At 31.7% G+C, this 26,804-nt stretch overlaps 1 protein-coding gene across 1 annotated transcript in view; it reads left to right on the forward strand.

The window, feature by feature from the left end:
• Cnksr2 (connector enhancer of kinase suppressor of Ras 2) overlaps positions 1 to 26,804 on the forward strand; it is a 237,507-nt gene that overhangs the window by 132,949 nt on the left and 77,754 nt on the right. Inside the window, exons 9-11 of the mRNA XM_059251058.1 lie at positions 2,421 to 2,567; positions 12,071 to 12,204; positions 15,294 to 15,505. Coding sequence (XP_059107041.1) covers positions 2,421 to 2,567; positions 12,071 to 12,204; positions 15,294 to 15,505 — 493 coding nt within the window. The remainder of the gene's footprint in view (positions 1 to 2,420; positions 2,568 to 12,070; positions 12,205 to 15,293; positions 15,506 to 26,804) is intronic.

Below are 26,804 nucleotides of genomic sequence, written 5' to 3' on the forward strand. Positions count from 1 at the left end.
ATTTACATCATTTACAATAATGCCTTAATTGTACAGTTTCACATATTTGACCTGACATTTCCTTATGATAATGAAAATAGAATTTGGGAGCCAAACATATTTACTGCATATGGTTCTTGATATACATTTGTTTGCCTGTGTTGTAACCATCGATGACATTATGTTAAATGATAGTAGGTAGGTTGGTTAAAATGTAGTCAAATTATATATTCGAATATTTGGCGATTAAATAACATTCAGGTAAAATTAAAGTATATTCAAAATTAAAATTGTTTCCAGAAACAGTTTCATGTTCTATGGACAAGTAATTCTTAATTTTAATTTATTTTATAATCAATTACTTAGGAAATTATATAGAAAGTATAATAGAAAAGGACAAATGAAATTGAGCTGTACATTTCATGGGAAAGCATGAAACTGTAAAAGTGTTCAACTAAATCCAGCTTGGTCATATATGCTTGTAATCCAACTACATAGGAAGCAGAGGCAAGAATATTATCAAAAGTTCACAAGGTTAAGGCTACCCAGAACTGTATAGCAAGACCCTATGTCAAAAATAAATAAGTATATAAATGTCTTAAACTGTCCATAGTGATTCTACAGAATGAAATATGAAGAAACTCATGAATAGAAATAAATGTGCAATGAATTGTTGAAAACTATCAGTTATTGATTGCTTGTTTTAATTACTAATTAATTTACAAATTTAGTTATGATTGTCATTGATAAATTGTTTATAAATTTTGTATGAAGAGTTTGTCTTCCTTCAAATTTGTAATTCGATATTAGGTTTCATTAGGGGGCAAGAATATAAATGAATGCCCATATTCACATTCACTTATGTTGCCTCATAGCTTGGACAAATGGCTATCAGGACATTACTTAGCTATCAGAGGGATATCAGATCTCGGAATGGATGTAAGATGTATAATGATCTCCTCTTGTAGAAAACAGGAAGTATTTGGCTGGTTTCATGATAGAAGCTGATCTGCCTTAATGTTCTTTTTCAAAAATAGTACCCTCTTATTTATCATACTGAGCATTTTGATCCATAGCCAAGATATTCAAGATTTTTGAGTACTGAAGCATCTTTGTTTTGTTGTTTTGGTTTCTTTTCTCCACTCAGTTCATCTGTGGTTGAATTTATCAGTTATAGCATGTTCAATAAATATATCAAAAATCTGCCATTAAAGTACAATGGATACATTCCAGATTAAGTCTTCATACTCTTATGATCTTTGCTTCATTTGGTGGAAGTGCTTATTCTTTCCCACTTGAGTAATATCTTCTAGACAAAAACTTGATGAAGAGTACACAAAAGACATCTGTTCTATTTACCTTGGGTGCCTACAAGTAACTACATCACTGTTTAGAACATTTCCTGAATTATTTTTGCAATCCAACTTAAAGTTTGACCCAGTATATTTGTATAAGACTTCATTAGACTTCAGATAAAAGGTTCTCTGTTTTAATATTTAATATTAATATGAAATTTATTTTTAAAAACAAGTAATACAATAATTTATTTTTAATGTTCCCTTAAAATTATCAATTTTAATTAACCAGTTCTGGGACCTTAGTTACCTGATACTGCATCACTAATCCATTTTAAAAGCAGACTAACAAAAGTTCTTCTATGTTTAAAATTGTTTAAAGATGATTAGTGAAATAATTTAACATGAATATTCATTAAGCCAGTTTTCAAATCATTTACTATCTCGCTTAATTGTTTTGAGCTGATATTTAAATAAAATGACTTCATTAAATTTAGCACACAATATATTAAGCTTATAGGGTTATTTGGAACACATTGCCAATAAATGCTGCACTGAAGTAACATTACCATGTCATTTTTAAATCTATCTTTATAACATGATAAAAGGTTTATTTCACCGGTGCTGCTGTCCTTGCATCAGACTATTTCTTTGGTGTGTCAGTACCTGCAATATCAGGCTAATTTAAAGACACTTGTAATCACATATCTCTAAAAGATGGTGATGAGAAAGCATGTGGTGTGGTTTGTTAGCTCAGGGGATTGCCAACTCACTCTTTTCTGGCATGTGGACTTTTAAATTGTACTTGTGAAGAGCTTGGGCCTAGACCTAGCAGCTAAGCAGTGTAAACAGTGATATAATTTCTTTATATTCCAAATCACTTGAATGGCAAGATATGTTTTAGTCTCCGCTTTGATATGGTAAATGTCCATTATGTTGTCTCATTATTATATGGACTCTAATGCAATAATATGGTTAATCAATTCAAATATAAAACTTCTTTCTTGAATATATATCTCCTGAAAATAGGTAGGATGATACTCCAATTATGTGATTTCTTTTTTACTGATCTTATTAAAGGGGGAGAACATGAAATCTTTGAGTACTGTACCTCAATTTTATTGTAATGATTTTGCTGGTTACCAGGTGGGGTGGCAGTTGAAAAATTTGGTGAATGCACTACGAGAGGACCCGAGTGGTGTTATCTTAACTTTGAAAAAGCGACCTCAGAGCATGCTTACCTCAGCACCAGCTTTACTGAAAAATATGAGATGGAAACCCCTTGCTCTGCAGGTAATGAAGCTTAATCATAAGTCATACACCATCATTTTAGCCATAGATTATCTCAATACTGCTTCTTTTTTGTGCCTCATCTCAGCAGCATATGAATTAATCTTGTATGCTTTTGAAAATTTGTTTGTGAAATTATCTCTTCACTGCTTATCCTTATAGGCTTAATTGTGATGCAATTTGAAAGAATAAGTAAAACCCAAACAATAACACTAATTCAATTAAAAACTTAAAGCACAATTCTAAAAATCCGCAAGTTGTTACATGCCAAATATGGAGAGGAAAGAAATTAACAGGTTTATTTTTTTGTTACATAATCTTACATTTTATACATTGTAATCATATACACTTCTGGAAGAAGCTAGCAGATAGTTTATAGAATTACTTTAAATCAGAAAATAAATTTGTAATTTATAAAGAGTAGAAATTTAATTTTCAAATTAGCAATTAAAATTTAACTAGTATATTCCTCATGATAGTTCATTTTTCACCTGTCCATCCTCTGCAGTAGCAAAACCAGAGAGAGTGTACATTAGAGGTTTTGCATTTTTCGTCATTATGAAACTTCACTATCATAATTTGGGTCGCAGTAAGGTATATAACTGAAAAGATATAAAATATTGTGATTGCACAAAGACAAGAAATTAATACATTTTATTTCAATCATGATAAAATCCTTAAACATAGCATTGAATTTTTTTCACAAATCTTTAGTTTTTAAAGTAGTAGAATATTGCCTTTTTGTAGAAGTCTAGTTGATTTTTCCTTTTTAAATAGTTGCTCACCTAATTTAGACTACTGACTATCTTTCCTATTAAGAAAAAAGCTGCATTATTGTCTCTATTATGTAAGATTTAGTAATCTTTATAATAGTGCACTTTACAAGTCACAGATTTTTTTTCTAGTAAATTTTCCATTGAAGGAGTATTATGAATATTTTTTCATTATTTTAAACTTTACCACTTATCAGCCTCAAAATTGGCATTAGATTTAGATAATATTAAAACACATATAATCTTCCAATGTTAACAACTTTATATTTCAAATGTCAAACTTTTTCTATTTTTCAAATGAATAAATATAGATTGCATTAATATATCTAAATGCATTTGACTTACAGTATTTAAACCAAAATATCTAATGATTGTTAAAGTTCTGAGGCTATTTGCCTCATTAGGTCATCTGTAAGCAGATCAAAATTCTCCATAATATAATTTTTTATTCACTGCATTATAAATTACTTTGTTGTCTTAGTCTAGAATCTTTTATTGTTTATGCCAACGATCCTTTTTCAAAGTTTACAGGCGTGGGAACACTGAAGAAGAGCCCCACACTTTCTATCAGTTATTAGATGGTCCTCTTTAAAAATGTGTATACTTGTTACTCTTCTTCATCTTTCATAATGGGACCCGAACACCAAATAGACCCTAGTTGATGTTGATCCATGTACTGTGAACTAGTCTGTCTAGAAAATCAAATCATAATTTATTTCATTGTTAGATCTTTTCCTAGGACCATAAACTGAAGTGGAAAATGAATATTATAGCAATTAACATTTCTATAAAAGAAAGGAAAATAATCCAAAAACTAGTATTTTATATATTACACATACACATGATATATTCTTTTCACAGTTAGAAGGAAAAGACCTTTTAAAATTTGTTCCATCATTCTTTAGAATATAATTATATCATATTCTAAGGTACTGTTTAAGTTCATTCTTAAATGCCTATAAATAAGCATTATCAGATCATTAATTACACTTATATTACTCATTACTCACTAATTTATGGTGAATATTTTTATAAGTTTACTTTCTCATGATACTAAAATTGAGGGGGTGGATAATTTAAATAAGTACATGTGTATATACCAACACATTTGTAAATTTGCTATTTAACTGAATTGGGATAACCTAAAAATGTCTTGCCCAAAGTTCACCATCTCTAGATAAGCAAGACAGTTAGGGAAAACAAAACTCCTTTTAACATCTTTGAAAAATAGCTTCAAAGTTGACTTTTGCAAAGCAAAAGGGAAAGAATTGGTTTTAATTCAAGTCTTCTTAGCAGTACTAAAATAAATTCTTAGGGGTAAGAATGGGTATGCTCTGTAATTTCACAATAGCACCACCACCACATGATCCCATAACCTATTTTGAGGACTGGCTATTATACCATTATAGAGTTCTTTCTTGAGCTTAAGGCTTAAGCTTGTACTTAAATCAGTACACCTTGAGGCTTAATAGAAACTACCTGATCAGAATTTTCATAGAATACAGATTCAAGAACAAGAAAAAGTGGAAACTCCAAAAATTTCAAGAATTTTGAATGCAGACTGTACCAGAGAGGAGAAGTCAAATAATAGGATGAGGTTTGATGGCAATTGTGGATTACTTCACACCTTTGTCTAAGGTATTTTTCTTCCTAGTTATTGAGAACCAGCCTCAGATGTGAACCATAAAAGTAATGCAGTAAACAGTACTCTGTGTAAACACAAGTGGCATTATTATTGCTTTCTTAATTCTGGTATCTATACAAATCAGCTGAAACCAGAATGCCTATTAATTCACTTAAATATAAATCAATACGCAAACTTGAAGTTTGTATTATGTTGGTTCTTTTGTGAAGTATACCTGTAATCTCTTAGGAGTTAGCTTAGTTAAAAGCTATACAAAGAATCTGTGGAATTTATTTAAATCAGCATGTCTATTTCATTTTCTTAATACCAGGCTTAACTTACCTACTACCTTTGTTCAAATAAATATTACAATTGATTTAACATGGAGGTCAAAAATAGTGCATACATCTTTTTCAAATCTTTGATTTTAAACAAACATGGTAATCATTTTATTTATACAAATAAAAGATCATATGTATCCTAAGGTATTTATTTCTAAACTGTTTAAAATAGGGCCATTTAATATTAATTAACTGCAATGGCAGATTTTGATTTGGAATTTCTTTGGAAATCATAGCCAAATAAGCAAAAGCATACAATTCAACTTCATGCTCACAGAGAAATTTCATCAGCACATTTCATGAAATTTGGCAGCTCTTTTGATAAAATTCTATTTTCTCAAACATTTGATGATAGAACTGAAGGACTTAAAGATCCCTTAATTAGATACAGTGACCAAATTTAATTACATCTGAAAAATTGAATTCTGTTGTCATCTGTATACTTTCATAAATAGTAGAGATGTCTGTCTTTGAGATACAATCTTATAAACAGGGGTATCTTACCTTCTGAGAGCTGCTTTCAAACCATCTTAGTGGTACTCTGCTAATTTCCAGGATGTGGGTAAGCATGGTGATTGCATATAGTCACATTCTTCTGTCAGTGAAATAAATAAATTTCAGGGAGTACTGGATAGACCACATGTACATGTTTAGAAGTTTGTGGTACTGAATTAAGATGCATTGCAACAAGAATATATGGGCAGTCATTTTCTTCTTACAAGAGATGTATGGAAGAATTAGCTGGACACTACCAAGAAATCTCCTTAAATCATCACTGGGAATCATGGAATTTTTAAAACTGTTGAAGAACCCAGCTTTTGGTGGGTAAAAACATCTCAGCTCAATCAATGCTAGAGTTGAAAAAAATGATTTAGCCATTGTTCAAAACATTTTATATTAATTAATATTAAACTATATGAAGAGCATTATATTCCTAAATTATTTTCTACTCCATAAATCTGATATATTGATGCCATAGTTATTAGTGTTGGTTTGTGATTTTGTACTTACATTTTATTGTTTAATTAATCTTGATGGCAATTTACAGGATATTTAAATGATTTGAGCAGAAAAGAAATAGTCAACAGCAGTCAATTTGTATATCAATTGGTATAACAACTATAGAATGGTGATTACATTAAATTTAAACTACATACAAATATAAATAGTTAAAGTAATTGTAAAAGTCAAAACAGAAGGAGCAATAAAATTTATTTCAGTATCCAAGATGCAAGTTGATGTTATTAAACAAACATTAGTGGAGGGTACGTTTTTGAGAGTTGTTTTAAAACATATTGTAAAGAAAATATTTTAGATGAGGTATAACACTAGAAAATAATTTTAACTAAAATGTAATTGTGCTGGCTAGGCAGCAGTAGTATTTCTGTGTATTACATGCTCAAATTAGGAAATAACTACAAGCAGCTATCATATCAATTGTAGTTCATCAGTGTTTAAGCAATCAAAGAATCAAAGTAATATTTGTGGGTTTCAGCCAAATGCCTTTACTATTTTAACACTGACTACAAATAATAAATAACCTATGATGTGAAGTGAGCCATTGTTAAACAGTTGACAATTAAACTAAGCTATGCTTTTCAGAGATCTTAAAATGTAAAGTGCTTCAAGTAAAACTTCAATTTCCAATGCAGATTCTTCAGTTAATATCCCAGAATGTTGTTAATTATATTTTGGAACACATTTCAATTTTAATATTGCCATTTAATTATGCATATGAGATTGAACAGCACAAAATTACATATACAAATCTTATCATCAGTACAATGTACAGATGATTTGGTGGAAAAAGCTATTTTGTAATATGGCTCCAAAGGCTATGTTATGTATTGTATAAAACATACATATTTTTGTGTCCATATATCTGTGCTATTTAAATTCAAGGATCTAATGTCTCCTGATCATACCCATGGTCTGAAAAAAATTGTTTTCTTTATAGTCTAGTAAGAACAACAGAAATTTTACATGCTTATAAAAAACACAAATGTTTTGTATTTATAAATTTGTATTATAGTAGAATCTGTGAAACTGAAGAAGAAGTTTTAAACACATGCAGTTATTTTGCTTAAGTTCTTTTTAAATATAATTTATCACTTAGGAAAAGTTTGGCCAGGATACAAATGTACACATTACTTTTTAAAATTATATCTAGCATTCTTTTTGTGGTCATAATATGTACAAGATTGTATGCAAATTCTTGTTTCCAAACCCAGAATACATTTTCTCTGGAACATTTGTTAAAATGATCGAGGAAATAATTGTTAATATAAAGCAATATTCTGGTAGTAAATGATACCAGTATTGGTAATTTAATAAGAATGTGCCTGAACTGTATAAGGACTTAAAGACTGTCCTCTGCTAGAAAATTGAGGTATTGTGATCAGCTGGAGTCTGTGATTATTTCTAAGAATAAATAAAATGAATGGCTAGGTTATATAATTAATGTAATCATTTGTATCTCAGTTGATATTTTTATCCCTGAAAGGGAAAAACGAGTTTTTGTATTAATTTGACCTAAGTGAACTTTGGAACTAAGTACTATTGCAGTTTTTAACATTTCAATATTGGGGCTGCCTCTATGTCATTGGTTTCATTAAAAGGTTTTATATCTCTTAACTTCACTGGATCATTTACTGAGGGACAACTAAATTAAGATATACTTGCCAAAGATCTTAAAGTATAAGATATTTCAAGTGAAACTTAAAATACAAATTTAGTTTAAGTATGGACATTCTTTTTTTATAATCTTTACCATAGAGATTTCTTATATACTGATATATATATAGACATTTCATATATATGTATATTATATATATTATATATATATCAGTACTTTACAGATGTGCTATTTGTGATATTAAAATTTGAGTATACAAAGAAGAAAAGACTTGGTCCATTAACTGATTTAAAGTAATGATCCACTTACCTCTTGTAAAAGCTAAAAATTTTCTTTGACAATTACAATCCTCCATCAATGTGTAAACTGATCAGTAAGATGTTATTGCTGAAGTTTTCACTCATATATTGGGGAAAGATTTGTACGATATTATATTTTAGAGTATGTCTTTAAGATATTTATATAATATAAATAGACACTGAAAATGCATATGTAAGTTCTAAGTAGATTTCTGAGTCCTGATGACAATAGCAAGTACTCATTAAATGTACATTTTACAATATGCATAGGATTTTGAACTTAAAAAGATAAATAACAGTGTTCTACAATAATTTATCAGATTTGATTTACAAGAGTAAGGTGCATACATACATGCACACACATACATACACATAAATGTACACATACACACACAAAATGGTCTTCTGTGACAGAGTGCTGTTCAGTTTCTGGAAGGAGAACTTTATGGCATAAGAACTATACTAGATGTTAGGACAAGGTCCTTCTAAATAAAATTGTTTGGATAGGAATTCAAAATGGATCTAAATCACATTTGATTACATATCATAGTACCGTGTTATATTGAAGTTTTATGACAATATGCAGTCTTAAAACAATATCCTTAATTGCTGATAGTAGTTTTTCCCATACACATTTTACCAAACATATTAAAGTTCTGAGAAAATAGCATTAATTCTTTTTACTTAAAATACAAATCCTTCCTAGTACAATTATAACTGTTACAATGATGCTATGTTATAAATAAATGATTTACATAAATGTTCCTAGGATAAGAGGAGCTATAGTTTAGTTTTATTAAATTCTCTTACTTGAAATTTTTAGTCAAAGAATATACCTATTAAAATTTGAATTCAGTTCTGAAAGATCCTTAGTTTTTAATTGAGGGATACTAAATTTGCCATTTTCATGTATTTTCACACTAATGGTAGATGGGGTTTTTGGGGTTTTTTGGTTTTGTTTTTTCCTTCAGCTTGTTACAACTAGGAATTTCTCAATAATTGATTTCATCTTAATTTTGTCATTTATTCTATGCTGTTACACTGTTATTGTCTCCTAAAGTTCCTGAATGATTTTAAAATTCTCTCAGTCATTTAACTTTATACTATTTCTTGTCCACAGTGTTTTTAAAGTTAGGACACAGTTTATTTTTCCATTGCCAATGTCAAAGTTGATTTTTAATATAACTCAAAATTAATGTTTTCTTTCTAACTGTGCTTAGCTTGATAATAATAGCACAAGTAGTACACAAAGATAATTGCCTGTATATTGAATATTTACTGTATGATCTTTAGTTGGTTTAGGGCACACTGATAAGCCAGATGATGCCCACACAATAAACACAGTAAAACACTTCCTCTGATTTACCTATCAGTAAAATAAACAGCCAGTTGAACTCAGCAACAGAATTGACTAATTCTTTTTTTTTTCTGTAAAAACAAGTTGGAGATTTTAAAGCAGTTCAATTAATTGGACCAGGGTAACATGATCAAACCTGACATTTATTTCAACATTTTGAGATTTTTTATATTAATTTTTCAATATAGTGACTCACATTTACTGATGACATTAATAGCAACTCCTTGTTGAAAATAGAAATGTAGAGATATAGAAGTTTGAAGGAAGTTGGCATTACTAATCCTTAAATCTGCTAGAAGGGAAAAGTATGCAGAATAAAATATTCTACTAGTTTTTACCTCATACTTAAGGCATATTTAAATACCCTTGTAAAAATTAACTACAATTCCTTTTTTCTATCTTTGTTTTTGGGGAATGGGGAGAAGAAAGTAGGTACTAAGCAAACAAACAAAACCTCTATAGATCACCAAAGGAATGGAGAGACATCTTCAAACTACAATTTGTAACCTTAAAATAAAGGAAAAACAATAAAAATTTAAGTTAGATGGCTTTTTGTTGAAAAGCTTGTGTTATTAGAAAGTGGTTTAAGTTCACTTGTACTATTGGGATATTTTAAAGTACTATACTAGTGTATTAAAATGCATACTAAATATTCATTTTTCTTTCATAGTAAATTGATTTTAAAGTATTGGAAATTAATGTGCTGTGTAATAAGGTTTTCTTTTACTGCATGTCTGTTAGGTTTGTCTGTATTTAGAGCTAAAAGATAACAACAGAGAATAAAAGACCTATAAGCAGTCATATTGCAGTAAATAGGAATGTGAGTGTGTGTGCATGTGTATGTATCACTGAACCTTTCATTCAAATATTTTAGTGGCATGAAACACAGCCTTAGAAAGAATTCATTTGTCTAATATCTTTGGCTTCATGGCATTCATCAGTACAAATAAGTCTTCTAGTCACCTATATCTCGGAGTTTCTCATTGCCAAGAATTGTGTTTCCATAGGACAGGCATAGATTAACTGGATTTTATTCCAAAAATATTATATTGTAGTACAGGGAAGCATTTATTGCATACTGTCATAATATATTAAAATTATTTAATTAATGTGTAAATTTTCTGACAATTTTAAATCATCATATATGATAAAAAATTAAGATTTCATACATTATCATTCCTTTTCCCTGTCTCTCTTTTTCTTTAATTTTGATTTCACATAACATTTAAAATTAACCGTCATTTTGGCAGAAAGTGTGATTTCAAGCTATTAAGGTGAGCTGTGTAACGAGGAAGGTCAAACTCATTAACTGAGTCCCAGTTTGTGTTAGCATATCCCAGTGACCTACATTGTAATTTCCATTGTATTTATGCCTGGCTTTCAAACATTTTTTGGTTATCTGTATGAAAGTAATGTTACAGTACAAAATAGTTGTAATATGCATTTATTTGAGTGTGCAGCAATACATGTTGAAGTAGTAGAATTGTGAGTCTATCATCTAGATATGTCAAATGGGTTTCATCCAGGCTAAAATAGCACCATTTTGTCATATGAAGCTGCAATTCATTTTGTGGTCATTATCTTTGTGTTTGAGATTGCATTGGGATTTTTATATTTATGTTAATTTTTTGTATACTTAATCAGTAAGATCTGTAAGATAAATATAAAAAGTTGTGAATTTGAGTTTCAGTTTAGGATAATTTTTCATTCCACAAGATTATTCTCAAATAACATGAATCTTAGAACTGGGATTGCTCTTAAGACTGATATGATTACTTTGGTTTATACAATATCTTTAGAAGGCAACTTCCTATTCAACACTTAGATCCAAGAGATCTATAGGCATGCAATCAAAGATGAATTTTAAATAACAGATAAGTCTATGTGCCTGTGAAAGATGAAATGGTTGTGTCACCTTAGTCACCAGGCTTTTGAAGATTAATATAAAATGGCTCGGAAGAGACACCTACCTGTGTTTATGTTGAGAGGAAGTACAGTTTCCTAGAAAATATTCCTCTGTGTTGATAGCCATTTTTTACCTTCTTTGAGCACCTGAGAAAATCTTACTAACATAACACTATAGTTTGTCAAATGTCAATCAGGATGTGAGGAAGCTAATTCTTTTATGAATTATTTTTATTAGCTTTCAAAACTGATTCTGGCAAAGTTAATTTAAATACGTTTTTGAGTGATGTAAGTCTTCTCATTATGAATTATTGAATGGTATTTTTACTTTATAAATAGCTTTTGGATGGTTAAACCATTGAAAAGGTGAGTTGAGAACTGCATGGAAAATTCTATAATGTATTCTTTGGGGGAGATCAAAGAAATATCCATATGGTAAATAACATTTTTCTTGATTTCAGCCAAGTTCAAAACTTTGCACAAACTGATCATTTTGAAATGATAACTATGTGTCATTGTTGTTGTTTTGTGTTGTTTGTGTGCGTATGTATTTTCTTTTTCATTTTAACCAGCCTCTTATACCTAGAAGTCCCACAAGCAGCGTTGCCACGCCCTCCAGCACCATCAGTACACCCACCAAAAGAGACAGTTCTGCACTCCAGGATCTCTACATTCCCCCACCTCCTGCAGAACCATATATTCCCAGGTATAAACAACCTCTGGTGTTATTCTGGGCAGCTTCTAGCTAAAGGCTAATCTAATAGCTTCTAAACTGTGAAGTCAGTTCATAAAGAACACTTGGAATATTTTTCCTCAGGCATTCTGAACACATTCTAGAAAGCAATTCTCATTATAGCAAATGCACTCTTGTTTAATAATGACAACAACCAAATTTTATTAAACATTCATTGGACAGTGAGTATCCTACACACATTACCTCATATGATAGGAGAGTAATATTAAATAACCAAAATTATCATACAAGGTAAATAATAATGGGGGATTTTTGCCTGTGAAGCTTCAATAAATGTCAATTTCATGTAAAACATTTCATATGTTTTTAAATGGATAGAGTTTACAGATGATTTTAATATATTCTTAAATAAAAGTGAAAAGTTGTATTTACTATCTCACATTTTAGGTGCTCATTAAAGGAATATTGTAAGGATATCTTTTATAAGATAGGAATTTTCATAATATATAAACCTAACACAAGTTATATTTTATACTTAACCAAATTTCTTTATGTTGCAAATAAATATTTTGTAGGTCCTTAAATAATTATGAGCTATAATAACAAATTTGTCTTATTAACTCTACTATGTCTCATTAAATGTAAAGAATATTTTCTAGAACAATGATCTTTTAATCTGAATCCTTAAATCTAGAGCATAGGCATACATTTATTATGTTTGTATATGCACATATAAATTTAAGAAAAGTGAAAATATTTGTATTACAGTGAATACAATAAGTTCTTCAGAAACTCGTACTATGAATACATACTTATGCACACACACACACACACACACACATATATATATATTTAATTATACATACAAACTTGTATATATTATTGCTTCATTCCACTAGAAACTTTTGTTTTGCTTGGTACATTTTCGAATTTAACATTATTCAGTATATTACATATAGACATATTTAATAAACCTGACCTGTTGGTAAAAGGCTGCTTCTCCATAACACTGTATTATAGAAAATGCCAGCTCTTGCAATTTTTTCCCACAGAAAATGTCTATATAAATATAACATGGAAAATCAATAGGTCTGAATTACTTTATGCCACAAGCTGCATTAGTATTCGTTTCAAGGGCCTCAGAGATATCTGCAAATTTACAGATAAACATAACTTTACTCCAGTGTTATGAATTAACTACAACTGTTTCCAAGCTAATTGCAATGTCAATTTCTTTTCAGTGGAGAGCTAACAGTAACAAAAATACTAGGCAATTAGTCCAAGAAGACCTTTCAGCTAACTGAAAATGAAATTTGCACTGAGATTTACATTTGTGTTCTTTATGTTTCCTAAGAACTAGTTATATATTTATAGTTTAATATTAAGCAATGCATTTGTTTTAGGAAGTAAAAAGGTAAATGATTATATAAATGATAACTTTACCTGGTAATGAAATAAATTAATAGGACAACTTTCTGATTGAGTCAGCTTTGAGAATATTATTTGTTGCTTTCTACATATTTAAATACTTGGGATTTTAGTTCTCTACATTCAAATATCTGAACATTTTCATAAAGATATAGAAATATAGGTTTTGGGTAGGCTAAGACTCATAATTCTTAAATTGACATACATTTATAAATTCAGCACTATTTTATATGGTGTAACAGAAGCTAATTAAAATATGACTCAAGTTTATTTTGCAAATTTAAGATTTTAGTCTTGTTTTCATATAAAATTAATGTTTTCTTATTTGATAACACTAATTTATGGTACTCTTTAGGGTAACTAGGAACACCTATAATCAATGAAACACAATGATGCATGAGAGGAAAAAACATAGCATTTATATTCATAGTCATGTTATAAAAGACCAAATTTTTAACAAAAAATCTCAGATACCTAGGGAAACATTTCATAAGATAAATAAGGTGTTTAATTAATCCTAGAAGTGATCTTTCATTAGGAGCTCAGTCATCCATTACTTTCTAAAAACAATGACCTTGCACCTCAGACTACTCATGAAGAAAAATCCCAAATTAGACATTCTCACAAATTACCTGAGCCGTGCTCATTAAAAGTTCCACAGCTTATAAAGGGGGAAAATGAAAATAGATATGAATGTGGGAGGATATAAGGGAGCCTAGGAGAAATTGGAGCAAGAGAGTGAGGGATGGATATGATTAAAATGCATTGATCACGTGAAATTTTTCATAAAAATGAAATTACTATAACAAAAAGCTCTAAATAAAATTGTAAAGGAACTATTTTTAAATAACAACAATAATATTTAAGAATCCCATAAAATGTTCTTCTTAAATTATTTCTTAAATTCTTCTTAAATTATTACGGATAAAAAAGTGGATTTGCTGTCCCTCAAATCCCCTTCCTAAATTCCTTATTTTACCGTATTTTCCACCCTCTCTCCATAAGAGATTGTTAATGTGTAATTTTTATGTAGCCTGTCTGAATGAGTTCTATATAAACCTTGTTATTCTCAGGAAATACATAGACTTTGAATATTTATAGTAATCATCAACATTAAAATTCATTTACATTAATAACCTACTGTTTGAACTTCTCATAATACTTATTTATGTGGTACTAATATAATTCATAAAAGCATAGTTTCCCTGTATATTGGTGATAGAATCATAAAGAACTTTGTTTTTCAGCAATACAAATTCTATCAAAACCAATAAGATAAACAGACAGGAAAAAAACATGGTAAAATTGTTAGCATTATACCTAGTTTCTATCCTTCAAATAAAATTCATCTATATGCTGAAATTAATTTTCTTCCTATGGCATGACACATTCAAAATGAACTAGAGCAGAAGTTAGAAGATCCATGGTGTATTTGTAGCTGTCATTTATTATCTGTATGACATTTAGGCCAGTTAATTTAACCATTGGGCCTCAATATCCTTGTTTGGGACAAAACATGAGTAATTTTAACTAATCCTATAGTTCTCAAAAAAAATCTTATAAAGATCTGAGGATACATTTTAAGGGAATGGTATTATTTGTATTTTAGGGCTCCTGTAATTTTGTATGGCCCTAATACTACACCCATCTCCTCTACCTTCACTTTGCTTTAGGGATGAAAAGGGAAACCTTCCTTGTGAAGATCTCAGAGGACATATGGTGGGCAAGCCAGTTCATAAAGGATCTGAATCCCCAAACTCATTTCTGGATCAGGAATATCGAAAGAGGTTTAACATTGTGGAGGAAGATACTGTCTTATATTGCTATGAATATGAAAAAGGAAGATCAAGTAGTCAAGGAAGACGAGAAAGCACACCGACCTATGGTAAGAGTTCTTTCTTCCCTTACTTATGTAGGAATATGTATCTGCCCTGAGTCTCTTGATTCCTTTTAAGAGTGGTCAGATTACTGGATTCCTCTTAAATAGTTAAAAGTCATCAGTGACATCATATACTTCTAAGTAGAATATCAACAACTAATGACATGATATTAGAAATTTTTCTAGATTTTCCAAAGACTAGTAAAGATTTTAACTAAGAATGGCATGTGAAAAAATCTTAGAATCACATGTATTTCTTCTATGATAGGTGACAAAATTAAAATAAGGCAAGAGTTTTAAGTATAAGTACTTATAACTAACATGATTTATTTTAAATAAAATCATTTTCTTAATCCTCGGGAGTTTTAAAGAATCTTTTATATAGACTTTTCTGAGGAAAATTTAGTATCAGATTTTATATTCTTTTAAGAAGCTGTACGATTGATCTTAGAGAAAAATTTTAACTAGAAAGAACAAACCTTATTCAGGGCATATATTAACCTAGAGTTGCTATGTTAGGATTTTTAATTGTTGATTCTCCATTTTCCATGTATAATCTAGATGGTAACACAGTAACAAGTAGTAGAAACTGATACAGTGTATCTGTAATATTTGCCCATAAAGGTACCTAAAATATAAAACGAATGGATTTAATTGGAAGTCTATGCTTTTTGCTGTTCAGTTTCAAATGAATCCCTTAGAGTGAGGAACATAAAATTTGGGAAAAGATAAGATCCTTCCTGATTAGTTCACCCAGGCTCCATCCTCTGTTCCCACAAGAGCAGTCATTTCTTCCTACACATGGTTAATTTCCTTACAGCTATTTGCTGAAGTTATATACATAAGGTTTTGCCAAAAATTAAACTTAAGAATAGAAACCAAGGTTGGCAAGTTGGCTCCACGGGTAAAAAGTGCTTGCTGTCCAAGCCTGACAATCTGCGTTTGGGCCCAGGAAGCCATTGAAAAGTAGAAACAACTCTCAGAAGCTATCCTCTGGCACATGGTACCACATGGTACATCCACACATGTACTATGACACATACACAAACCCCTACACACACACACATGCACACAAATAGTGATTATAATAAAGAAATTTTAAAAGAACATGAGTACTTACATTCATTTGTGTTCATCTCTGTGCATGTGTTTCTTTGTCATAAGAATAAGTATTTATATTTTTAAATAACTTCCTAATTGTACTATTATGGTTGCACTTATGTCCGACTGTCACATATTGGAGGTATTTGAAACTTTTTCTGTACTGTTATATTGTAATGCTGAAGTATAGAGGTGTGTCCTCGTCTTTGTTAACCCTCCTTACCTTGACCCATGAGATAATATAAAAGTTTTAGCCTGGGCAGTTGTGGCACACACCTTTAATCCCAGCACTCCCGGAGGCAGAGAGGCAGAGGCAGGTAGATTTCTGTGAGTTCAAGGCCCGCCTGATCTACAGCGCGAGATCCAGAACAGGCACCAAAACTACACAGAAAAACCCTGTCTCGAAAAATAAAAAAGTTTTATTTATTTCACAAGTACATATTGACCAGCAGTTATTAGGTAGGCTATATAGTATATCTACTCTTACTTTCTTACATACTAGATTTTTCTACACATATCAAATTGGATAAATGCTTTATGTAAAGGGAAATTATCATCACCAAATACAGTCAAATGTTTACTGGGTTCCTACTTGAATAGGTACAAATTGTTACAACTTTCAGACTACCTTTAAAAGGTTCTGTCATGTTCCACAAAACATACCTCTCCCAATAAAATAAAACACCCTATATTTTAGAAAATTTCTATAGTCTATAGATAATTGGTATTTCTTTGTAATAGCTGAGAAGAAAATAAATATGTGCATATTTCAGCAAGAGAGAAAGAAGTCAACAAAGCTCTTTAATTATAAAATATAATCATACCTCAAAGTAGTATGATTTAATCTATATTTTTAGAATGGATATTTGTAGATAGTTCCACAGAGATTTTCAGGTACAACTTGAAGACTGTTCCAAGTAAACAACAGTTTAATATATTTACTCTTTCAAAGTCAGACCTTAAGTGATGAAATATACCTATCAGTTACAGGAAATGTGTTTCCATAATTTTCCCCAAAACTAATTCATCTGTTAACTTACTCAGCTAATATTTGCTATATACGTAAAACCATTGAGGCACTGGGGACACAAGGGTCAATAAAACTTAAATGCTACCTGTAGGATAGGCATAACCCAAAGGTAAGAATCATTAGAATATAGCAAAGTTGTTTCAGGTAAGTAGAAAAATGTATATAATATGTTAGCTGTTGAATTGAAGCCTAGAAAGTCAAGCAAGCAAGCATGATGTTTATGTTGAACTTTAAAGGTTAAATAGTTGTCATCCAGGATTTCTAAATGCCTGCCAAATAACTGGTACTTCTCAAGACCTAGGCCTGAGATACTGAGAGTTTCTGTAAATCTTTAAGTCAAAACCTCAAAGCTTCAAGTACAGAGTACCTCATATTTTGCTATGTAATCAATGAAAACTTCTTTATTTGACCCCTCATACAGTCCCACTACATGAACATACCAAGTATAACACTATGGGGGGAAATTCTCTATCCTTCTGGAATATATTACAGAACAAGCTAAAGTACAAAAAGTTCACATTTCATATTTTTCAACAAATGATGATAGTTAAACTTACTAGCTCATGAGTGGTACCTCAGATACACTATATATGTCCTTTATACTTAGAACATTCAATTTAGTTCTTAGTCATAAATACTCTCATTTTCCAATATGTAAATTGAGCCACCATTACTCTCCTAATAACTTTCTACATTGCCTCTTTACTCAAGGAATGTTTACAGTTAAGAATATTAGACTTTAGGCTAAATGGGATGGCATCCACCTGTGATTCCAACAGCCTAGAGGTTGAGGCGCGATTACTGTGAGTTCAAGTTCAGCCTGGACTAAAGAGAGAGTTGTGGGTAAGCCTAGAGTACTAGGAAAACCCTCTCTCAAACAAAGCAGAATATTAAAAAGCTTCTGTAGGATCTTGAGACTCTTAAGAGACATGACACAGTCCATAGTACAGAGACATACTTTTTGTTGAATATCTCTTAGTACATTTGTATTTTAAAATATCGTATATGTATACATGAAAATATGGAGCTCACTTGAAAATACCATGTGTTTTACTTTTCTCCTTGCTGCAACGAACTAGCTGACGAAAGCAACTGGAGGAAGAAAGGATTTGTTTTGGCTCACAGCCAGTTCAGTCTATCACGAAGGGAAAGTCAGGATGGCAGAAACATGAGGCAGCTGGTCATATTGCACTAACAGTCAGGAAGCAGACGTCAATGCTGATTCTCAGCTCACTTTCTCCTTTTCCTTCATTATGGTGCCCTAGCCCATGAAACGGTACCACCACGTTTAGGGTAGATCTCCCCACCTGAATTAACTTAATCAAGATGTTCCTTACAAACAGATGATTGTAGATCTTGTTTATGTCTTAGCTTATACATTGTTTTATATATATTCACACAACAATAAGCATGCCTTTACATAGACATGACTCTGACAGTTTTTAAAAGCTTCCTGTATTGTGGGTAAGGAACAATGATATGGCTTATCAGTTTAAACCAGGATAAAAGTGGTTTCATTTTACTAACAATATAAACAAAAATAATTTCAGATTATTTGCAAAAGTATATACTATTTACAAAAACAATCTAGATTGGGGCTTACTATTATTCTCTGTAGTGTCAACCATGTCCCTGGATCCTGTCTATCACCTAACTACTCCAGAATGACTCTTTAAATACTACTTTATGCCTCACTTTTCTCATTTATTACATGAAGATGATTTCTGCCTCATAGAGCTTTTGTGAGAGTTTAATGACAATGCACTGTAAATTGCCCCAGTACCCAGTATATTAGATATTAATTTTCATTATTGTCATTACGAAATGAAAGAAAAATAGAATTAAATCACTTTAACAATTTGGTTTTATCTTCTCAGACTTCAAATGCAAAGATTCAATTTAATAAAAATTAGTTGTTTGGCAACTTTTCAGAGCAGAAATGTGTTCCACCAGCTCCCTCTACTGTGCGCTCCTTGTCCCTTCTATTTCCTTACAGTACACTTTCAGGTATGCACAGTTGGCTGAATCCCTTTGTGGCCACAAGTAGTCAGATTTTGTAGGAAAAGAAAGAAAACAATTTAAATTATCTCAAGAACCATGTAAGTTGGGAAATAGTAACCCAGACCTTTTCTGGTTGGTTCAAAGTCCAGCACCTCAACAAAAGCATACAAATGAATGTGCATAGTATTTTGGACATTATTCTCATAAATGTTTTATGTACATATTGTGCATTGAGTAAACTTAGTGTCTAGAATATTATACCTAGACATTTCAACTTCACTGATAAAAGGAAATCAAATACTTTCTCTCTTGTAGTCACCTAAATATTAAATGGCTATAATGACCTATTGTGACATGGTGAAGGGCCAAGTTCTACTACTGGGAAAGAAGAATGGTATCTGTACATTTCAAAGTTTGTTATCATACTTACTGCATTACCTTTCCTTTTGTCTTAAAAATTCTTTTTTGAAGAAGTCAAATTATAATTAATAGCATTCTCAAATATTTCCTAAAGGTTTAAATACACATAATACATTCATATTTCTTTTATTTCATAATAGATGGCTGCTCTCTTTCTTGTCGCTTTTCATTATAAATAACTTCCTTCAAAGCTAAAAATCAGGTTTAATTCATTAGCTATCCGAGAGAGAAAAGAAAATATTGTACTATCCACAGGATATGTCTATATCCAAGTAAGAAGTACTGTTCCCAAAGAAGTAATCATAGAATTTAATGAAGCAGAAATATGAAATGTATACTATGCTCACAGGAATTATTATTCTTTTAGACTTTTAAAAAATTGTAAATACTTTACGTTGGTTAGCTTCACAGAATAGATTTTTAGCACCAAGCTAACGATGATTAGGGACCATGTAACTGATGGATAAAAATAGAAAAGTCTGTTCCTACTATGAAAATTAAAGTAATCATCTAGGGAAGGCTCTCTTTCTCAATTTGTATAACTTTACTGATGGAAGTAGAAACACATTAGTTTTTTTTGTTTTTGTTTTTTAATTTTTTTCATTTTACATACCAACCTTCTCCCATTTACCCCCCCTTCACTCATCGTAGGGAGTAAGGCCTCTCTTGGGTAGTCAATATGGGCTGGCATACCAAGTTGGGGCAGGACTAAGTCCCTCCCCCCTGCATCAAGGCTAAGTAAGGCATACATGAAACACATTAGTTTTAAAGTCAAGTGGACTTGATTTGGTGTCAAAACTTGCCTATACTTGAACTTGAGCTTAATTGAGACTACACTTATACCTCACGGTTTTACCTGGAAAAACAGAGTGACAGTACTATTACTACTATATCTATAAGAACTAAACATTAATAACATATATCAATCACTTAGCAGAATGTTTATCTCATAGGATGTTCTTAAGAAATGGTACCTAAATGGCATAGTAAGTGTTGCTGCTCATAAATAAAATGTACTAAAGAATTTCAACTGCTTTTGAATCGTATTAGCACTTAATGCCCTTCCTATTACAGGACCTAATAAATGAAGGATTAAAAGAGTAAATGTATACCTTCATGTTCAGTCTCTCTACTGAAGCAATAACCAACTATTTAAGTTATAGCAGCTAAAAGAAATATGAACATAACATTTTAGTTAATATTGATGTAGTATTGTAAAAGGAAAGGGAAGAACATGTAAACAACTAATAATGCTGCAAAGTATGTTTATTCAAGTCTTAAACTCCACTAGAGAAAACGTCAGGTTATATTCTGGATCAGTTTCAGAAATCTGAAAATGACTCTGAACTCATGCCTTCTTAAAGTTTTAGACAAGATAAAAGCATAAAATGATGTGGAAAATAAATAAAAACATTGGAAACTCTTAAAGAAATGGGCCCTTGGAAGAAAGTTTTTTTTCTGAAAGAATTCAAGGAAACAGCTATTAGATAAAATAGTAAAGAAAGGCAAACTTTTAATAAGGCTCCAGAGCATTAATACATAGAGAAAATGTAAAGATAGCTGTGTCAGATTGGTTGTTTCGTTCTTTTATCAGAAGAATAACAACCTTTACATGACTATCAGTCAAGTGGTGTGGTCCAGATGAAATGGTTCTCCCTGTACAGACAGAATGGAAAAGCCAAGAATAGAAAGTAACTTAACAATGCTCATCTGGAAACAGTCAGACCCATCAGAGGACATTTGGTAATTTTTTTTTTTTTAATGGCTGGAGAGACAGCCGTGGGTGCTGGGAACCAAACTCTTATATTTTTGGTTGTGAGCCTAGCCTTTAACAGCGGAGCCATCTCTCCAGCCCATTTGGTAATTTCTTAACTTTTTTTTTGGTTTTGCAATAATGACAGAATAAAGAATGCAGGGTCTTTTTTTGAATGCCATATTTTTTATTAATTAATTTTTTCATTTATTTTACATCCCAATCACAGTTTCCCTTCCCTCTTCTTTTACCATTCCCTCCCCCTACTTCACCTCTACCCTCCCCCATCCACTCCTCCATCTTCATTCAGAAAGGGGCAGGCCTCCCATTGACATCAACAAAGGATGGCAGGATGCAGGGTTTTAGTAGTACCCAGTGGGTCAAGCAAAAAATAAGATTGCTACTCTATCCCTGCAATGCACCAGTGTCCAAATGTAAAGAATGTCCAGAATACTGTTGGTGAGAAACCTTGACTACCCTAAGAACCAATTTACAGAAACAGATACTAGAAAAATCAAAGTTAGAGACCTTATATAATACAGAGATCATTGTCTTGTTTTTTAGTTAAAAGAACCTTGGGAATTATCCCTCTGAAAATATATACCTACATTTATTCATGATTAGCATATTCTCTGAGCAAAAATAGTATGTGATTGTAACTGTCTGTAATTATCTATTCTGGCCTACAGATAAACTAACCATGACATCCTCTGGAGCAAGATATGATACATTATTTCCCTGGTTGAATTTAGAATGCGTTTTCTCCCATTGAAAATGTAGCAAGCAGCATTTGCTAACATATTAGATAGAGCTGTTAGTATTAGCTTTCAAATCACAAATGTGAACTAAGTAATTAACATTTTCTTGAGTATTTTCTATAGATCTCGGGTTTGGAAAGTCCATGAAAGGAAAGTTATGTGGTTAAATAAGACTAGGGTACTGGCATATTATATACCTCTCTTATAGATTAGTAAATGCAAACTGTATTGAATGTCTTCTTGCATTTGGACTATATCCAGTGTTTCCCTAATGTATTTGTACATCAGGTCTTTGTTTCTTTGGGTCACAAAATAGTATTAACTTTCCAGTGGAACAAATACTTAACAGAACACATTTGGGAACTTCTGAAAGACTTGGAATCAACATAAACACCCCAAATCACTGGAATCAATGACAGAAATTTCTTTGTGTTTTAAGATCCAGACATCTAGAAAAGTTGCAGCCTGTCCCACACTTGGTTTGTTAGATATGTTCATTCATTTTTATCTTGCAGAAAAATCATATAGAGTCTATTTATAGAATAAATTTAGATAAAATTCCAAAGTAAAAATACTAAATAGATCACTGGGTGGTTTTCTATACTCTGTACTTGCAGAATTACTGATATCATTGCAAAATGTTTTTTTCTAGAATTCATGGAAGAGAATAGATCCCTGAAAATAGAAAATAGCAAGTGTTGTGTTTAATATTTTTCAAGAGCAGGTGGCTAAAAGTCATATCCTGCTTATGGTCATAACTATCATATACATTACTGCAAACAATTGAAACAATGTTCGACCAATTAAAAGTGTCAATGTGACAACTTGCCATTGTTTTATGGGTACCACCCTCTAATTCCACTGTACTCTCTGTTGTTCTAAGACAAAGAACTTCAAGCACAGATCTTTATTCACAATGTATGCTCTAATTCTTGATTAGTTCTTCATATAACCTTCACAGGATTTGTAAGAGTTCACTGTAAAGACACTTAAACAAAAGCTACAGAAATCATACATGTTAGCAAATTGTTTTAGAAGGAACACAAATTGGATTTTTTCTCATTTGTGGTCTTCAGTGATCCATCACTGAAGCATTTTGATTGAACAAATTGTAAAATTGTTATAGGATGTCATTTGTTTTTAAATGGTAATCTTAAAGGGTAATCTTTTCACTTTTCATAAGGAAATGTTACTGACTTCTGGATATTGGTAGAGTTTTCAATATGTTGTTTCACTAAGATTTTTTAATTGCTTTAATTTGTAGTTAAGTGTGTACATTTAAACTAATAATGTTCCATGTCCATGCAATCTTTCTTGTTCAAGTCTGTATTAAAGCTGAGTGTAGCAAAAGGCCAATGTATTTTTATCAAACCTTGTTTTATGCCCTCTACAATATTCAAAGGAGGGCCCAGAATTCTTCTGTCACATAGTATTTCAAATATCCTAATCCTTCCTCATTCCTTCAACAACTCCCATGTGATTGTCACTGGACAGCAGCAAAATTTAAGATAAGAAATACTGACTTCTCAGATTCATCTAACTATATGACAAACTCATTAATTCTACACACACACAACACATACAACACACATATCCCTTCTCTTGCTAGAATTACTTTCATGAAAAGGTGATTTGATTAAAAATAGCCTAGTAATCAAGCATTGAAATGACTATATGATTGTTTACCACTGTCTCCTTCACCTCCATCACTCCTCATTTAAAGTATAGATCACTTTTATAAAGCAGTAGGAAAACACAAACAAGATGTGATTTAGGTTTATTCTCTTTTAATTTCATTTATTGTTCTCTCATACAATACATCTGGACTGCATCCTCTCCTCCTTCCTTTCCTCCCAGCCCCACCCTCCTCCCCTCTCCCCAGGAGCCAGTGCTCCTCCATTTCCCCTGAGAAAAGAGCAGGCCTCCCAGGGATAGCAACCAAATACAGCATAATGAGATGTGACTTATTTTTTAGAAAAGGTATTTCAGTTGGTTTTTGTTTCTCATTAGTGAAACTGAAAATATATAAAGTTAGTAACAAATTCAAAGTTTATATTGGATTTTTATTATTTATAATTGTTACTATAAACTATTGTTAAATAAGTAGCCCATTAAAATACATACAAGATGACTTTTCCCAAGGTCTTCTACCTAAAAACAAGAATTTTAAATGTAACACTAAAGATTAAAGCACTCACTCTTACTTATTTTATTAGATCCAGATACATTTTCATTCTCCTTCAAAAAAAATTACTGACTTTCCATTTAATTCAGTTTTCCTTCCTCTTCAAATGTGTCTTTCTCTACCTTAAATAACCCCAGGATGTTTTCCTAGAGATGCATTCAACCATCTGAAAGTAATTTTTGTGTCTGGCATGTGAGGGAGGGGTTTGATGGGTTTATACAGCAAGCTTGTAGCTGAAGCATTCCTTACCATACTCATTTTCCTCAAATTATTAGCTGACGTATTTAGAACAGATGTGTATATATGTAACTTTCAGACTCTAGAGAAAAAAAAAAAAACTTTCCTGTGAGAATTAAGTAGTATGTCAGACTTTTGGAGAGTTTCTCTGCAGGTCTTTTTTTTTTTTTTAATCTTTGCCAGCTATGAAAGGAATATTGTCCACAGGTGCTATTTATTATCCTGAAACCTAATTATTTGTGCATGAAGGGAGGGAAGGAATGACAAAGTTGGAAAAGGAAGCAGCTCCCTAGTTTTTCAACGAACATGCTACCCATGGAAATGTTTTTAAAAGATAAATCTGGAAATAGGACTTGTAGTTCTGACTTGACTACCAAGCAGCTTTGTAAAGCTCAATTTGGCTTTTCTTTTTTAATAATAAAATAGTTAAGAGCACTTCTGTTATTCCAGAGGATCTGAGTTCTGTTCCCAGCACCAAAGTACAATGCTCACTATCACCTGTATCTCAAGTTCCAGGAGGTCCAAAACTCTCTTCCCACTTCCGTGGGCAAACATATATATGTACACACACATACATACACACATATACATGCATGCATGCATGCATGCCAGACTCTAACACAGACACATAAGTAAAAAATATTTTAAAAGTGTTTCAAATAAAGTGGGTGGGCTGGAGTGATATAATACCTTGGATGGATGGGAAAGACAGGAAGAGGAATAAAACTATGAAAATACAAAAACTAAGATGAGATTTAGATCTTTGATGGTCCAGTACATGAAGAAAACCCTTGTTTTGTTTGTTTGTTTGTTTGTTGTTTTGTTTTGTTTTTGTTTTTTTGTTTTTTTCGAGACAGGGTTTCTCTGTGTAGCTTTGCGCCTGTCCTGGAACTTACTCTGTAGCCCAGGCTGGCCTCGAACTCACAGAGATCTGCCTGCCTCTGCCTCCCGAGTGCTGGGATTAAAGGCGTGCACCACCACCGCCCAGCAAAAACCCTTGTTTTTTAACAAGCTGTTGTTGCATTTAAGGCACTATTCAGAGTATGGCGATACCACAAGTAAAGACAAGCACACCACAGCAGAGAAGTGTATTTTCTGTCATGAAATCTATATTTAATTTCCCTAAAAGGAAGACATAAGCCATGCAAATAAATTAATACTTACTTGAACAAAATTGGTATATCATGAAGAGCAAAGAAAAGAAATGAACAAGGATTATGTCACGGAAGAAATGGGTGTCTTTGCTTACCTCTGAATGATACATGTGAATTTAGAGAGAACAGAGTAAATCCAGAGAGGGACAAAGTCCTGGGGGGAAGTGTAGAAGGCATTTCAAAGAAAGAATAATCCATCACCAATGCTGCAGACACATCAGAAAAGTCAAGTGGTCTGACCTGAGTTCAGTTTAGCAATGTGGAGTCCTAGTGACCTTGGTGGTAGATGTTTTGGTGGAGTAGAAAGGCAAAGGAAGCATTCAAGAGAGGACATGGAGAAGAATTGGAGGTTTGTCATCTAAAGCAGCCTTCTGATGGGAATTTTTATGATGTAGTGAAAGGGAACAAAGTGATGGCTTGGTAGATGAATAGGATGAAAAGGGTTACCTTAAAGCATACTCTTTAATGCCTTTAAGGTGAGAGGAAATAAGATCAAACGAGCAATCTGATCATTTGTTATTTCCTCATTGTCTGGCATCTTTTCACTCTAGCACTCAACAAACAAAAGTTTTATGAATGCCATCTCTGAACCTGCAAAGGACAGTCAAAACAAAGATATGTAAGATCTGGTTCCTGTAAGAAAAAAGAGAAACTTAAGTGGACAGC

This window comes from Peromyscus eremicus, chromosome X (genome assembly GCF_949786415.1).
Source record: "Peromyscus eremicus chromosome X, PerEre_H2_v1, whole genome shotgun sequence".
Taxonomy (NCBI): Eukaryota; Metazoa; Chordata; class Mammalia; order Rodentia; family Cricetidae; genus Peromyscus; species Peromyscus eremicus.